The 14442-nt window shown below is 49.7% G+C and overlaps 1 protein-coding gene across 1 annotated transcript; it reads right to left on the bottom strand.

The window, feature by feature from the left end:
* Window positions 1-1635: 1635 nt before the first annotated feature.
* Window positions 1636-13963, bottom strand: CYP24A1 (cytochrome P450 family 24 subfamily A member 1). Its single transcript, XM_054644704.2, has 12 exons — window positions 13464-13963; window positions 13119-13309; window positions 12770-12863; window positions 12013-12109; window positions 10829-10920; window positions 9665-9776; window positions 8238-8383; window positions 6435-6601; window positions 6179-6257; window positions 4987-5181; window positions 3955-4066; window positions 1636-2743 (listed from the first exon to the last, which is right to left on the bottom strand). Exons 1-12 carry the CDS (start codon window positions 13656-13658, stop codon window positions 2730-2732), a joined length of 1494 nt encoding a protein of 497 aa, XP_054500679.1. The 5' UTR covers window positions 13659-13963; the 3' UTR covers window positions 1636-2729.
* Between the last annotated feature and the right edge of the window lie 479 nt (window positions 13964-14442).

Here is a 14442-nt window from a genome sequence, read left to right as displayed (position 1 = left end):
AAAAGGAATTTCACATCGGTAAAATGAGGCATGGGATGAATTTCCTGAACATTTGTCCTGAAATGAACTTCAGCTGGGAGCAACTCACAGAATTAAAGTTTTAGATTTTGGGTTATTTTGCACCATGAGTTGAAGTATTGACAGAGATGTGAATTCTGCCTCTGGTTGTTGAGCACAAAGGTCCTTCTCAGGCTGGAAGGGACAAACCTGAGCAAAACGGGCAAAATGGGAGCAGGGAAAGGTCTCTAAATCCCTGTGCAGGGACTGACTCAGAGCTGTGGCACATCAGCTCGGCAGGAACCGAGCACAGAGCAGAAATTCCAGGTTGCCAGGCCTGAAGACTGAAATTCTTATCCATGAAAAAGCATGGATCAGTGGCTCCAGCTTTGCCTTTCCAACTCCAACACGCCCAAAGCCTGAACAGAATTCCCTTCCTTTTGGACAGGTAAACCTCACTCCCTTCCCTGTAGGGACAGGCAATGTGGAGGTGAATTAATTCCATTAAAGCTGTGATCCTGCTGCCTTCCCCTGAAGAGGAAACGATGCCAGGGAGGTGGCATTGAAATGGAAATTCTGAATGAGGGCCTTGTTCCAAAGCAGCAAAGGACTGCTCTGATTTTTCCTGCTGGGCTAAAGGGTTCCCAGATATTTATATTTATAGTTATATTTATATTGATATTTATTAATCCCAGGGCATCTGCTGGGGTCCTGCTCCGGAAACAGAGGGAGAGGAAAGCTCTGAGTTGGTGCCTGAAGTGGAAGCCTGGCTTGGTCACTCATTGTCTGTGCAGTTTGATAATTACCTATTTCCCAAGTCAATGGCTTTGGACATTTACTCGGAGGTAGGAGATTAATGAAGTTCTCTGCAAACTTCAGGAACCTGAAAACCCCCAAAGATTCCGGAACTGCCTTTTCCAGGTCAGCGGCTGCTGGTGACCCAGCAGAGGGCACAGATTCACAGATTTGTGCCTGAGCTGGTGCAGAGCCCACCCAAACCTCCCTGGATCTCTGGGTCCACTGCGTTGAAATAGCGAAAATCCCGAGCAGTTCGGTAAATATCCACCCGTGATTTCCTGCCCAGGAGCAATCAGGGTTTCGAAACTGCTGCTAACGAGGCTGTCAAGGTCAGTTCAGCGAGATAACAGCGCTGCTCTCCGAGGGTTAAACCATCACAAGGGTTGTGAGCAGCGGAGATGCCTGGAACCCAACAAACTCTTTCTCAGCACTTCTTCCATCCTGGCACAGCTCCCCTGGCTCTCATGCAGTAATGTTAATTTAGGGTGCTGTAAGAAGAGGCTTGGTGGGGTTTTTTTGTCCCGGGATTTTGGGCAGATCCCCCCATGGACCTGCACCTCAGCACGAGCTCTCTGGGGATGGATTTCCCATCCTCACCCTGCCAGGAATGCTGCTGAGGGATGGCATTTTAAAAAATATACATCATTTCTACTGATTCTGCAAAAATTCCAGCTATTTTCACCTTTACCCAGAACTTTCCATGGATTTTATCTTGTCCCAGTCCCTTCCCTGGGACCTCCATGCCAGGGCAGAAGCGTGTTCAGACTGTGCCAAGGGGGCAGAAGCCTCTTTTGCAAAGCTGCAAAGATTTTAAAATAAATAATGAAACAGTAATTCTAGAGAAAAAATAGAGCTCTTTATTTTCTTACAAAACTGCCTGGAAATATTCAGATAATGCACAAATTGTTTTATACATTGTTATGGGGGTACATTTACATGTCTGAGCATAACAGAGGAGAACGAATGAAAAACGAGGACAGATCAACGAGTACTAAGAACTTGCAGCATTTCAACATGTAAAAAAATAAATTCAGGGTTGTATATAGAGATAAAGCTGAGGTTGAAACTGCAAAAGTGTAAAAGCAGCGACCATAACAGCCAGAATCCAGTACTGCATGGAGGGCAGTGACAATTTTAACCTTTGGGTATTGCAGTCTCCATGAGGAATAGACCCCCTGGAAATGGTTAGGGTCCTCATTTCCTGTGGAACTGTCCTTGGAACCATAATTTTCTGTTCTTCATCTCATGCAACTGTCCTGTCAGGACCATCATTGTTCTGCAGAGGCAGAACCCATAGGATTCCAGTGGTTCCATTTCTTTTCGTGCAACGAAAGACCACAAAGCTTTTACAGTAAAAGTGGGATAAAATGGGTAGTGCAGGAGCTGGAGGGATGGAAATCCATGGGGAGGAGCAGAGGGTGTGTCAGAGACCAGCCTGCAGCTGCTCAAAGCAAAGCAATAAATCCTGCCAGATGCATTTGTCCCTGTTTCCCTCCTGCCCAGGATGCCAAGGAAATGTATTTCTTCCATTATCCCAATTTCCCAGCCCTGTTTTAGCCTTTTCCAGACTCCCAGCTCCCTTCTCTGGCAATTTGAGAAGGACTGGGGCAGTTCCCTCTCCCACCCCGAGCTCCCAGGGCCAGTCCAGCCCTGGCTGGTCCCAAACTGGAGGCAGCTCTCCCCAAACTGGGCTGTTCAGCACCCCCAGGGCTCCTGGTCCTGCACTAAATCCCTGGATTTCCACAGCTCCATGACAGCACTTGGCATTTTCCTCTCCTTTTAGGCACATTTTCCCCAATAAAACAGTCTGGAGCTTTTCCTGGTGCTGCTCCTGGCTCAAGGGATGTGGTGCAGCTCCTCCCTGGAGCCTCCAGAGTTTTGGCTCCCACAGCTGATGTCTCTCTCTCAAGAGCAGGCAGCAGCAGGGCTGTCCTTTATTTCTTGCAACCTGCATTGAGCAAAAAAAAAAAAAAAAAGAATCTTTATAGAGATTATGTCCAAGCAAACAGCACTGAACAAACAAACTCCAGTTAAAGGAGTGAATATTCAGATTATACTGGGGGATATTTTTTTCCTGGGATGTTGGCTGGCAAAAAAATATCTTCACCAGCATTGAAATGTCCTGAATTTCTGTTGGAGGATTTCATTCTGGATCAGAGACTTGTTTTCTCAATTTAGGTTGTAAGTTATTTTGTTAGCTTGTTTGTATAAACTTGTGAGAAAGAAAATCCTACATTCAAAATATCTAAGTTGCAACACATCATAACTATTTACAAATAGATTTCTCTTTGTCCTTCTGCCTCAAATAAAGTTTTTTGTTATCTAAACTCTGCAGTGAGCAGTTCCTTCACTAAGGCATCTTCTATTTAATCTGCAAATTAATGCTCAAGATCAAGTGGTCTTCTATAGGAAATATCTTTGGGACTGCATGTGGAGTTCTAACAAACCCTGGCTGTTATTTTCTGCAGCAGTGGGTATGTGTTGATTTCCCCCTTTTTGAGCTGCATCCTGCACAGAAAACGTGGCTAGAAAATTGACTCCAGAGCCACGAGCTGTGTGAAACACGGGACATTTCCTGATAAAACACCGACCTGGGACAGCATTAATTAGCTAAAATTAATTACAGGATGGCTCTGGCCCTGTGAGAATGAAGAGCAGACAGGTATCAGCTGTTTACCCTCCCATTGGCACAGAAATGCCAGCCCAGGTGCCAGCAGAGCCTGCAGTGTGCAGGAGCACAGGAGCACAGGTGAGTGTTTTATCCCCAAGCAGCACCCAGGTGTGTGTTTGTGCCCAAGCAGAGCACAGGTGTGTGTTTATCCCCAAGCAGAGCACAGGTGAGTGTTTTGTGTGCACAAGCAGAGCACAGGTGTGTATTTTTGTGCACAAGCAGCACCCAGGTGAGTGTTTTATGCCCAAGCAGCACCCAGGTGTGTGTTTGTGCCCAAGCGGACCCCAGGTGTGTGTTTTATCCCCAAGCAGCACCCAGGTGAGTGTTTGTGTGCCCAAGCAGAGCACAGGTGAGTGTGTTTATGCCTAGGAAGACCCCAGGTGAGTGTTTTATCCCCAAGCAGCACCCAGGTGTGTGTTTTATGCCCAAGCAGCACCCAGGTGTGTGTTTTATCCCCAAGCAGCACCCAGGTGAGTGTTTATCCAGACCTGCTCGTGGCTGGAGGGCGATGGGCAGGGCCCTGCCAGGGACGAGGATCCCCGAGTGCAGCGTCTCCAGCGGCGCCAGGTCCGTGGGCAGCACGCGGTACCTGCGGATCAGCTGCAGGGACACAGCGCCAGCTGTCAGTGCAGCAGCCCAGCCAGGGACCATAACCTGCTCTGGCTGCATCATTCAGGGGGCTGAGCAATTGCCTCATTCAGCTATGCTATATTAAACTCTACTACTATACCAAAACTGTGCTATAGCACACCAAAGACAAACCCATGACCCTTTCAGACAGTCACGGCACAGCTTTGACCCAATCAACCCAACCATCACCAGGGTCCAGTGAAGAAATCACTCTCATAAACTGTTGAGAGTTTTTTGCAGATTGAGGGGTTCTTGCAGGACAATGGCCATGTTCAGCCAATGCACAATCCAGCCTGCTTGGACTAATGGACAATGGACATGCTCCCAAACAATGAATAATGGACAAGTTCAGAAATGGGGTCGGTATATTCTTTAAAAAGATACAAGAAGAAGAGGCATCAGGACTCAGCAGGTTTGTCAGTGAGCTTGGGAAAGTAAGAAAAAAGAGAAGTCATGGGTGGGCCAGACGAGCACAGCAATACACATGAAAAATCAGGTGATCCCACCAGCATTCTAATTTAGACACATGAACAGCTGGGATTAACCAATCGTGTATTAGCTAGAGACACATGGACAGAAGAGATTTATTATAACTATAATCTTTTTAGGGATCATAAATTTGGCTTCACTGGATCATATTGGTTATGGTGTGACGCCCCTGAACCTCCGCACCCCACAATAAACAATCCCCATAACACATTCCACATGTGCCAAACAACAGCAGCACAAACAGAGATAAGAATTGTTTTCTCTTCTCTGAGCTTTCTCACTGCCTTCCCCGGGAAAACTCCTCGGGAAGGCTGTGCCTGCTGTGCCCACAATCAGCGTGCTGGCTGTGCCTGTGCTCAGCTGGAGGCCAAACCCCCCAGTTCCCTTTTTGGGGTGCTTACCCAGCAGAGGGCCAGGTGCAGCTGCAGCTCGGCCAGGCGGCGCCCCACGCACATCCTCCTGCCCATGCCGAAGGGCACGTGGGAGAAGGGGTGGATGGAGCCCCTGTGCAGCCAGCGCTCGGGCCTGAACTCTGCCCAGCCCCTGAAATAATCCTCACTGCAGCCCAGGGCGTGGCTGTTGATCATCAGCACCGTCTGCAGCAAGGCAGGACACAGAACAGGTCACAGAGCCACCCCCAGCTCCCCAGGATGGAGAATCGTGGCACGTGCCATGGATACATATCATAGTATTGGCTTTTGGCAGATATTAAAGTGGATTCTATAAAGTGACTTTGTTATAAAGATACAGTTTTTATTTCTGTTGTTAATTAAGCTTAGACATAGCAGTGAAATAGCTATGCTTGGTTAAAATACCTACTTAAATAAAATAACATCCAATGAACATATGAAGAAGACCCTGCTACAGAACAACTATCAACTCTCACAGCTGAAAACAGCATAGACCAAAGCCCAGAAACTAAAAGTAATAAAAGTAATGAAAATAGGCTAAAACCCACAAGCAAAGAATCTGCATGCTCTAAAAGAGTAAAACCAAACAAGAGCCATACCAAACAGTTCTTAAAATATGTAAAACTAGTTTAAAGAAAAAGTTTATTGTGCATGATTGCTTATGAATATGCAACAAACTAATGTAATAGAAATAGTAGATAAAAAGTGTTTCTAAAACAAATGTACTCTTAGCTAAGTACCAAGATACACCCAACCATAATAACCTTTACTTTATAGTCCTTGTCTCCTATTGTCCTTTAATAAACTTTTAAAATTTTCACAAGGAAGTGAATGTGTTTTTCACAGCACAGCAGCTTCCTCAGGAGAGGCCATGGAATTCCCAAAAAATCAATTGGAATGTAGAAAAGGTTGTGGTTTCCTCAGAGAATCATGAGAAAATTTGAAAATAAAGAGTTGGAATGGCTCATCAAAATTATTTCAGGCAAATATTTCTGTCTAAGTCCAGCTGCAGTGCAGGCAGGTGTGGGTTTGTGTTTATGGGAATCCTTGGGGTGAATCCCTCATTCCTTGTCCTGGTACTTTGGCAAAGCCAGTTTGAAACTGAAATATGAGCAACTTCTGTGGTTTAAAGGGCAATTAATAAATTAAAAACCATCCCAATAAACTGAATTAATTGCCTTACCCCTTTGGGCAGCATGTAATTTCCCAGAACCATTTCTGTGTCGATGGTGCGGGTGGTGAAAGGCACTGATGGGGTTAATCTGCAGGGAAAGAGGAGAACTGGTTAAATTTCTATCAAATTCCCGTCTTTCATCTCTCATATTCTCCCTCAAATAGCAAGATGAACAAAATTCCACATGCTGGAAAATTCCTTCTCCCTTGTACAAAGAAGCTGGTGAAACACTTGGGGATTGTTTTGAAGGATTCGGGGATTTTACCTCATGGATTCTTTCAGACAGGCTTTTAGGTAGGGCATGTTCCTCAGGCTCTCAGCACTCGGGCTCTGCTGAGGAGCCAAAACCCTCTGGATTTCCTGGAAAAGCTTCTGCTGGACGTGTGGATTGCGGGAGAGGTTGTACAGAGCCCACAGCAAACTGTTGGCTGTCTGGAACAAAGCAGAAAGGAAGGTGAAGCTCTCCTTTTGTAGGAGAACTTGCCCAAAATTCAAAGCAACATTTCTGGCTGGGCACAGCTTTATGGAATTTTGACAGCCTGAGGGATTACAAGCAGTCCCAGTTGTCCTGCAGAATTAAAAATCTGGGAATTTCAGGTCAAAATCCAGGGATTTCAGGTCAAAATCCATCTGCACTTGGGCCCTGAGGCCACTTCAGGATTAACTCACTTCCAGGTGTGCTGGTGCTCAGGTTGTGGAAGGAAGGGGAGAACTGGGGGTAATTTGAACCCTTGGAAAATCAATTTTACCATCTCCACCCCAACAATCTGCAGCTAAGGAAGGAATTGGGGTAATTTGAACCCTTGGAAGATCAGCGTCACCATCTCCACCTGAGTGATCTGCAGTTAAGGAGGGAATTCAAAGCCTTGGAAAATCCCAGCAATCTGCAGCTAAGGAGGGAACTCGGGGGAATTTGAGCCCTAATGTGAGGGAACTGGGGGAACTTGGGCCCTAAGGAGGGAGCTGGGAGGATTTAAACCCTGGGCACATCCCTGGTACCATCTCCACGCTGGTGATCTGCAGCTAAAGAGGGAATTGGGGGGGTTAAGCCCTAAGGAGGAAATTGGGAGAATTTAAATCCTAAGAAGGGAACTGGAGGGGAATTTGAACCCCAAGGAGAGAACTGGGTTAGGGTTAGGTATTTGAACCCCAAGGAGGGAATTGGAGGGAATTTGAGCTCTGGGCACATCCCAGGTACCGTCTTGACGCCGGCGATCTGCAGCTAAGGAGGGAATTGGGGGAATTTGAACCCCAAGGAGGGAACTGGGGGTAATTAAACCCTGGTCACATCCCAGCTACTGTCTCCATGCTGGGGATCTGCAGCTAAGGAGGGAATTGGGGCAATTTGAACCCCAGGGAGATTTAAACCCTGGTCACATCGTGGTTACCGTCTCGACGCTGGCGATTTGCAGCTAAGGAGGGAATCGGGGGAATTTGAACCCCAGGGAGGGAATTTGAGCCCTAAGGAGGGAATTGGGTGGATTTGAACGCTGGGCATATCATGGGTACCGTCTCCATGCTGGGGATCTGCAGCTAAGGAGGGAATTAGGGGAATTTGAACCCTAAGGAGGGATCTGAGCCCTGTTCCCATCATGGGTACCGTCTCGACGCCGGCGATCTGCAGCTAAGGAGGGAGCTGGGGGGATGTAAGCCCTAGGGAGGGAATTGAGGGGATGTAAGCCCTAAGGAGGGAACTGGGGGGATGTAAACCCTAAGGAGGGAACTGGGGGGATGTAAACCCTAGGGAGGGAATTGAGGGGATGTAAACCCTAAGGAGGGAATTGAGGGGATGTAAGCCCTAGGGAGGGAGCTGGGGAGATGTAAGCCCTAGGGAGGGAGCTGGGGGGATGTAAGCCCTAAGGAGGGAATTGAGGGGATGTAAGCCCTAAGGAGGGAATTGAGGGGATGTAAGCCCTAAGGAGGGAGCTGGGGGGATGTAAGCCCTAGGGAGGGAGCTGGGGGGATGTAAACCCTAAGGAGGGAACTGGGGGGATGTAAGCCCTAGGGAGGGAGCTGGGGGGATGTAAGCCCTAGGCAGGGATCTGAGCCCTGTTCCCATGGCGGGTACCGTCTCGACGCCGGCGATCTGCAGCTCGGCGATGGCAGCGTACAGCTCCTTCCTGGACAGCTGTCCCCCCGAGTAGATGTCACACAGGAAATCCCCCTGCGGGTCGGCAGAGTGCCTCTGCAGCCGGCTGTCGATGGAGTGCTTGGCTGAGGGGGGCAGAACGAGGGGAAATCACTCACAGCCCCACAGAAACACCTGCAAAGCCACAGAGGTGCCAAGCTGTGCTCTGTTTGCGGGCAGTGGGTGAATAGTGAGGGTATTTGGAGGGATTCAAGAATGGTGGTGTCGCTTTGCAAACAAACTCAGTCCCAAAAGTCACTTTTCAACAGAGGAGGAGCTCTTAGGAATTCTGCCCTCTTAAATGAGAGGAGGAAATATTCAGCAAACAGAAACACGAGTGTGTAACATTTATTACCTGGGGTTTTCAAAGGGGATCAAGGTGTTAAAAAATCAAAGGGATTTAGCACCCAGCACCCCCGAGGGGAAATGTAAACCTTGGATTTACCAGGGGAAGGCACAAAGAGATGCCAAATTTTGACATGCTGGGTTGTTGGTTTTTTTTAAATAAAAAGAAACAGGTTTTGCTCATGAGTATCCCAGCTGTTAAAAACAGTTCCTGTGAAGAGTTATTCACTTGAAGTGAAGGTGTCAAACTGGTTTTTCTGAGCAAAACTGGTTTAAAGTGTCTTTCCTAAAGCCCATAAACTAAGAAGCAATAAAATGAGTGTGTGGCTGGCAGGATAAAAAGCCTTGGGACTCAAATACCCAAGGGAAATATCTCAGTGTTACAACCTTCCAAAAGCTTTCTCAGCCTCTAGTTATGCCTCTCACTGTTTAAATCAATGAAATTTTAAAAGATTTGAAATACAAACTCAACTTCACATCTGGATTTCGAGTAATTTTTAAACTTGGAAGGCCAACTCATTTTAAATAGTCAAAAAAAGCCAAACTGCACCTTATTATTTAAATTACTTCTGGGTTTAAGATTTACAGCTATGCTACAGGTTGTTCAGAAAAGCTATAATTTCTTTTTTTTTTTTTTTTAGCAAACTGGTTTTTGCTGCATGCATAATTCTTGTTTCTCAAGAAAATGAGTCTTTCAGGGAAGTCCCTTTTCATTTATACCCTTGCCTTTATAGAGATTACACACTTTTAATTTCCTTTTAGGACAGATTAAGGTGGTGCCATGACACTGCTGGCTCCCAGAATCCTGGGATTTCCCTGGGAATGGGGTATTGCCCCACAGCCTGGGTGTTAGTCACTAAAAACTGCTCCCACATGGGAATAAATCCCTGTTTAGGTGCAGCAAATGTGCTTTAATCCGTGCTGAAGGCGGGGATTAACAGCAGCAAGCATGAAAAAATCAATTCCGGCAAGGAGAGGACAGAGATAGAGGGAAAGGAGATAAATTGGGGTTAAATAATGACCTGTTTTGAATATATCATCCCATGCTTTGGTGTGAGCTTGCCAGACTTTGGTGTTGAGCCCCTTGTGCAGCTCCACAGGGGTCACCATCATCATCCCAAACGTGGCCATCATCTGTGGGGGAAAATCTCTCTTTAATCTCTTTTCATCCCTCTCCCTGCAGCCCCTGAACAACACCAGGCTGGGAAGCACAGGGAGATTTTCAGGAAGGCAAAATTCTGCTGGATTTTCCATCCTGGACAGAGAGGATGGGTCTCAGTCTACTGAGGGCATATCCAGGTAAAAATCAGGGGCAGCCGGGAGCCTCCTCAGTAAGGAACGCAACCGATTGGTTTTGGGCACCTGTTGGGAGTGGCTCAGGGCATTTCTGGCAGTGCCTCCCTCTCCCTTGACAGCAGAGGAGCCAAAATCCCAGCAGGGCTGGCTGCCTGTGTGTGCTGGCTGAGGGGAGGCAGGTGGGACCCCAGAGCCCAAGGCACAGCAGCTCTGACCCCAAACCCCAGAGCAGGGCCCAGTCCCACCCTGCAGGGTCACCAGCCAAGCTGACAATTCTCCTTCAGGCCTGCCCTGGTGGCCACTCAGCATCTGCCCTGTCACACTGATGCTGCACACAGGTAAAAGTGTTATTAAAAAAAAAAAATCTTATAAAACGTGGATTAGCTTCGCTCCCTCAGCTGACAGCAGCTTACAAGTTCCCACGTGAGAACAGCTTGAGAGAGTTCATGAACACAACAATTAACTATTCCTGGGGGAGAAAAACAAGTGCACTGTGATAACCAGGGATCTGTCTCATGAGAATCAGTGAAAAAAATATATGAACAATTCAAGAATCGAGAGATTTGATGGACAAGTAAAACACCTTTTACTAACCAGTAGGGTAATTGGCAAGAAAGCCATTAACCAATTAACGTTGCACATGAGGTCCGTGAAATCTGTATAAAAATGGAATAAAAAGGGGCTTTTCCTGCATGGAGAAACTGAGTCCTGTCTGCTTTGTTACAACAGACTGAGGCATTGCATAAAGGAAGCAGAAGTTCAGGATTAGTTGGGCACCTGTTGGGAACAGAAGCCTGAGCTGCTTTTTCCAGCTGTCTCCTTTAAATTGCTGCCTCTCATTAACAGCAGGGGTCAAACCCAGCACAGCCCCAGGAGAGACCCTTCCATACCGTTTTTACAGCCTTGATGAAGTTCAGACTTTCTTCCTCTACGTCCTGCTGCAGGAGGCCAAACCTCTTTCCATACAGCACCAGACAGATACCTGTTGTTAGGCAATATTATAATTAAATTAATAAACAAAGGGCCGTGTGGGATGCATCATTTATCATCAAGGAATGGCTTGGGTGAGCCTTCTGAAGGTGTTCCTGGTACAGACCTGGCAGAGCAGCACTTGTAAACACCTCCTGCTTGTCTGCCCTGGCCCCAGTGAGGGTTTCCAGCTCGGGGCCCTGGCATTTCTGCACATGGGGAGTGCCACTGATCCCCTCACCAGCAGCAGAACTGACATTTTGGCTCAGATTTGGTGGCTTTACTGAGGAAAAGTGAGTGGCAGGAGAGCAGGGCTTGAGGAGGCATCTCCCACAGCATTCCCCCCTCCTTCCCACAGCAAGCACTGGCAGCATTCCCACTCTGCACCTTTACCATTTGTCTTTTTTCCCCGTTTCTTTTCAAACTGTCACTTCCTATTTCTCCTTTTCCAAAAGCAGCCATCACCACTGACAGTGAAAACAAAAATCCACGCTGAGGAGCCCAGCCCAGAGGGTGCTGAGAGGAGGCAGCCAAGGGCAGCTGGGTCTGGCAGGGCTGGTTCAACCACTACCCCCAACCATTCCCTTTTTTTGGGAGCCACTGAGCCACTTTGTGCCCTGTGTCATCCCTGGCACATTCCTCAGGGAGCTCTGAAAGGATGAGGCTCTGCCTTGGTAACTCATCCCAGCCCTTCTCAATCCCAGTGTAAACATTGGAAATGGGATTTTCCAGCCTTTGCCTGCAGCCAGCACTCTGTTATTGGAATATTTCATTGATCCTGCTGATAGTTAACAAATATCAGGTGGGCAAAAAAGGCTGTGTGTTATCTGATCCCACTCTAGATAAATGAACCACAACCCCCCCAATTTTTGATTTATAAATCATTGGAATGTTTGAATTTTTGTAAACCATGTGGGTAGCTAGGCAGAAAATTACATTTGTGCTGATGAATTTTGCACTGACAGTCCCTGGCTGTTCTGCAACTCTCTTTGCATGATATTATAGCTGAGAGCTTGGAAATAATCAGCCAACACATTCATCCCTGATCATATTTTAACAGCAATGCCCTGACAGGTGCACCACACTCAGGCAAAACCCAACTCACTTTCAAAAGACCATTTATTGAATTCTGAATAGACGTCTTCCATCTGGCCATTGTGATCACAAATCTCATCTATTCTGTACATAAAGTCCTCCAGGACCTAAATGGTGGAGAGAAGAGAGAGAAAAGAAGGGAATAAAATGACATCAAGGAATAAAAATCCGGTGTAACTCAGCATTTCAGCAGCCTTTTGAGCAGATAACAATCTTGCATGAGAGGAATCCTTTTGTTCCCTGTTCTTTGAACAAGATTCAGCTTCCCCCTGTGTGAACAAGTGTTTGGCTTTGACAAGCTCTGGTGCTTCCATGAACTGCGCTGCCCCGGCAGGGATGCAATCCTCACCCCGGGACAGCTGGGCTTTCACAACTCCGGATTAAGGTGTTTGTCACAGATGCTCCTCAACCTCCCCAGGAGCACGGAGGTTAAGGACAGAGGTGTTCCCTGAGGGGAGGAGCAGAAGAATGAAGGGGTAAAGGCAAAAATTACTGCATGCAGGAAAAGCAGGGAAAAGCTGTTTGCAGGAGCCTGGATCCTTATGGAATAATCCTGTTTTTCTGCGGGGACACTCTCAGCTCCAGGTTTCTGTGTGCTCTCAGACCCTGGCACTGAGTTTGTACTCATTATTCCCTGAATGTTCTGGGTCTGAACTCGTGGTTTATCACCGTGGAGTAAATAAAGCTGCCCAGATAAACCGGACCTGCTTCAGCTCCCCAGGCTCGCAGGGGAGCAGAGAGAGCAAGGGTTTCTCAGGGCACGGTACCTCATTGATGGCCGTGTCCAGTTTCGCCACCTCCCGGGGCTTCATCAGTTTCTTCTGAAAGGCACTTCTGACCCTCTGCCAGTCCTTTCCCTCCCTGCATCGGAACAACCACGGCGGGGTTGGACAGCGAAAAGCTCCGAGAAGAATGAAAACAGAAAACCCCCAAACCCACACTGCTGATGCTCCACCGCACCGACGGCACCGCCGGGGATGCTCGGGGTCGGAACGAGCCCCGGCCACGCTCGGGGCGCACTCCGGGACCCCCGGGACCCCCGCTCCGAGCATCCCCCGGGCACCGGCACCCCCGCAGCCCTCCGGGCACGCCCGGGATGCTGCGGGCAGCACTCACAGGATGAGCAGCCCGTAGGCTTCGTCGCGATAGTCGCGATAGGCTTTCCAGGGCTTGATCTCGAGGCGCTGGGGGCAGGCGCTCTCGCGGCGGTACAGAGCCTCCAGCAGGCAGGGCGCCGCGATGTGCACCGAGTCGAAGGCGCCCAGCTTCATGCGGAAAATCTTCCCGAAGCGCCGGTGGTACTGAGCCTGGGGAGAGCCAGAAACCCGCCCTGAGTGCGGGGCGCTGCCTGCGCGGCATCCCCAAACCATCCCCATCCCATCCCCAAACCATCCCCATCCCATCCCATCCCATCCCCATCCCATCCTCATCCCCATCTTCCTGCCGTCCCCGCCGCCTCACCAGGGTCTCGTGCTGCCTCTTGAGCCCCCCCTTCCAGAGCACGTCGGGCAGGCTGCCCATCAGCGGCCAGCTGGGCGGCCCGGGCAGCGTCTCCGCCGGCCGCAGCGCGCTCAGCGAGGACGCGGCGCGGCCGCAGGTGCGGGCACGGAGCCGCCGGCGGGCCAGGAGGAGGAGGAGGATGCTGCAGCCGCCCATGGCCCCGGTGCCGGCCCCCGGGCGCGCATAGGTGCATTTATAGCAGCCCGAGGTGCTGGACTTTCATCCGCGCCAATGGGAGCCATGGGTGGGGTGAGGTGGGGCGGCTGCCCCGGCCCTGCCCGCAGAGCCCGCGGGGCAGGCGGGTCATGAAAGGGTTCAGGGAGGCAGGGAAGGCACCGCGCCAGCGCCTCCGCCCGCTGGGAGCCGGGGATGCGCGGGTCGGGCCCGCCGGGATCCGGGGATGAGGGGATGGGACCGGCCGGGAGCCGGGGATGAGTGAATGGGATCGGCTGGGATCCGGGGATGAGTGAATGGGACCGGCCGGGAGCCGGGGATGAGGGGATGGGATCGGCTGGGATCCGGGGATGAGGGGATGGGATCGGCCGGGATCCGGGGATGAGGGGATGGGACCGGCCGGGATCCGGGGATGAGGGGATGGGATCGGCTGGGATCCGGGGATGAGGGGATGGGACCCGCCGGGATCCGGGGATGCTCAGATCGGACCCGCCGGGATCCGGGGATGCTCAGATGGGACCCGCCGGGATCCGGGGATGCTCAGATCGGACCCGCCGGGATCCGGGGATGCGCGGGTCGGTCCCCGGGAGGAGGGGACACAGCGCAGGCAGCGCCTCCGCTCCTTGCCTGGCGTTCGTGCGAGCGGTCTCGTAGCCCTCTCTCTCTCTCTTTATTTTGTTTTTGTTTTTCTTTCTTTTTTTTTTTTTTAATTTGTATTTTTGTCCGAGCACCCGCGTGAGCACAAAGGGCTGTGGTGTTCATCCTG

Source organism: Agelaius phoeniceus, chromosome 17 (genome assembly GCF_051311805.1).
Source record: "Agelaius phoeniceus isolate bAgePho1 chromosome 17, bAgePho1.hap1, whole genome shotgun sequence".
Lineage (NCBI taxonomy): Eukaryota > Metazoa > Chordata > Aves > Passeriformes > Icteridae > Agelaius > Agelaius phoeniceus.
Note: the sequence above shows the minus strand (reverse complement) of the source record. Positions and strands in the feature narration are given on the sequence as shown.

What these genes read in the sequence shown, in the direction of transcription:
- CYP24A1 (XM_054644704.2), bottom strand. Translation starts at nt 13,658, where the DNA reads ATGGGCGGCTGCAGCATCCTCCTCCTCCTCCTGGCCCGCCGGCGGCTC. An exon ending in TCATCAAGGCTGTAAAAACG is followed by an intron (nt 9,777 to 10,828) that starts GTATGGAAGGGT and finishes TTTCCCCCACAG; the next exon opens with ATGATGGCCACGTTTGGGAT. An exon ending in ATTACATGCTGCCCAAAGGG is followed by an intron (nt 5,182 to 6,178) that starts GTAAGGCAATTA and finishes GCCTTGCTGCAG; the next exon opens with ACGGTGCTGATGATCAACAG.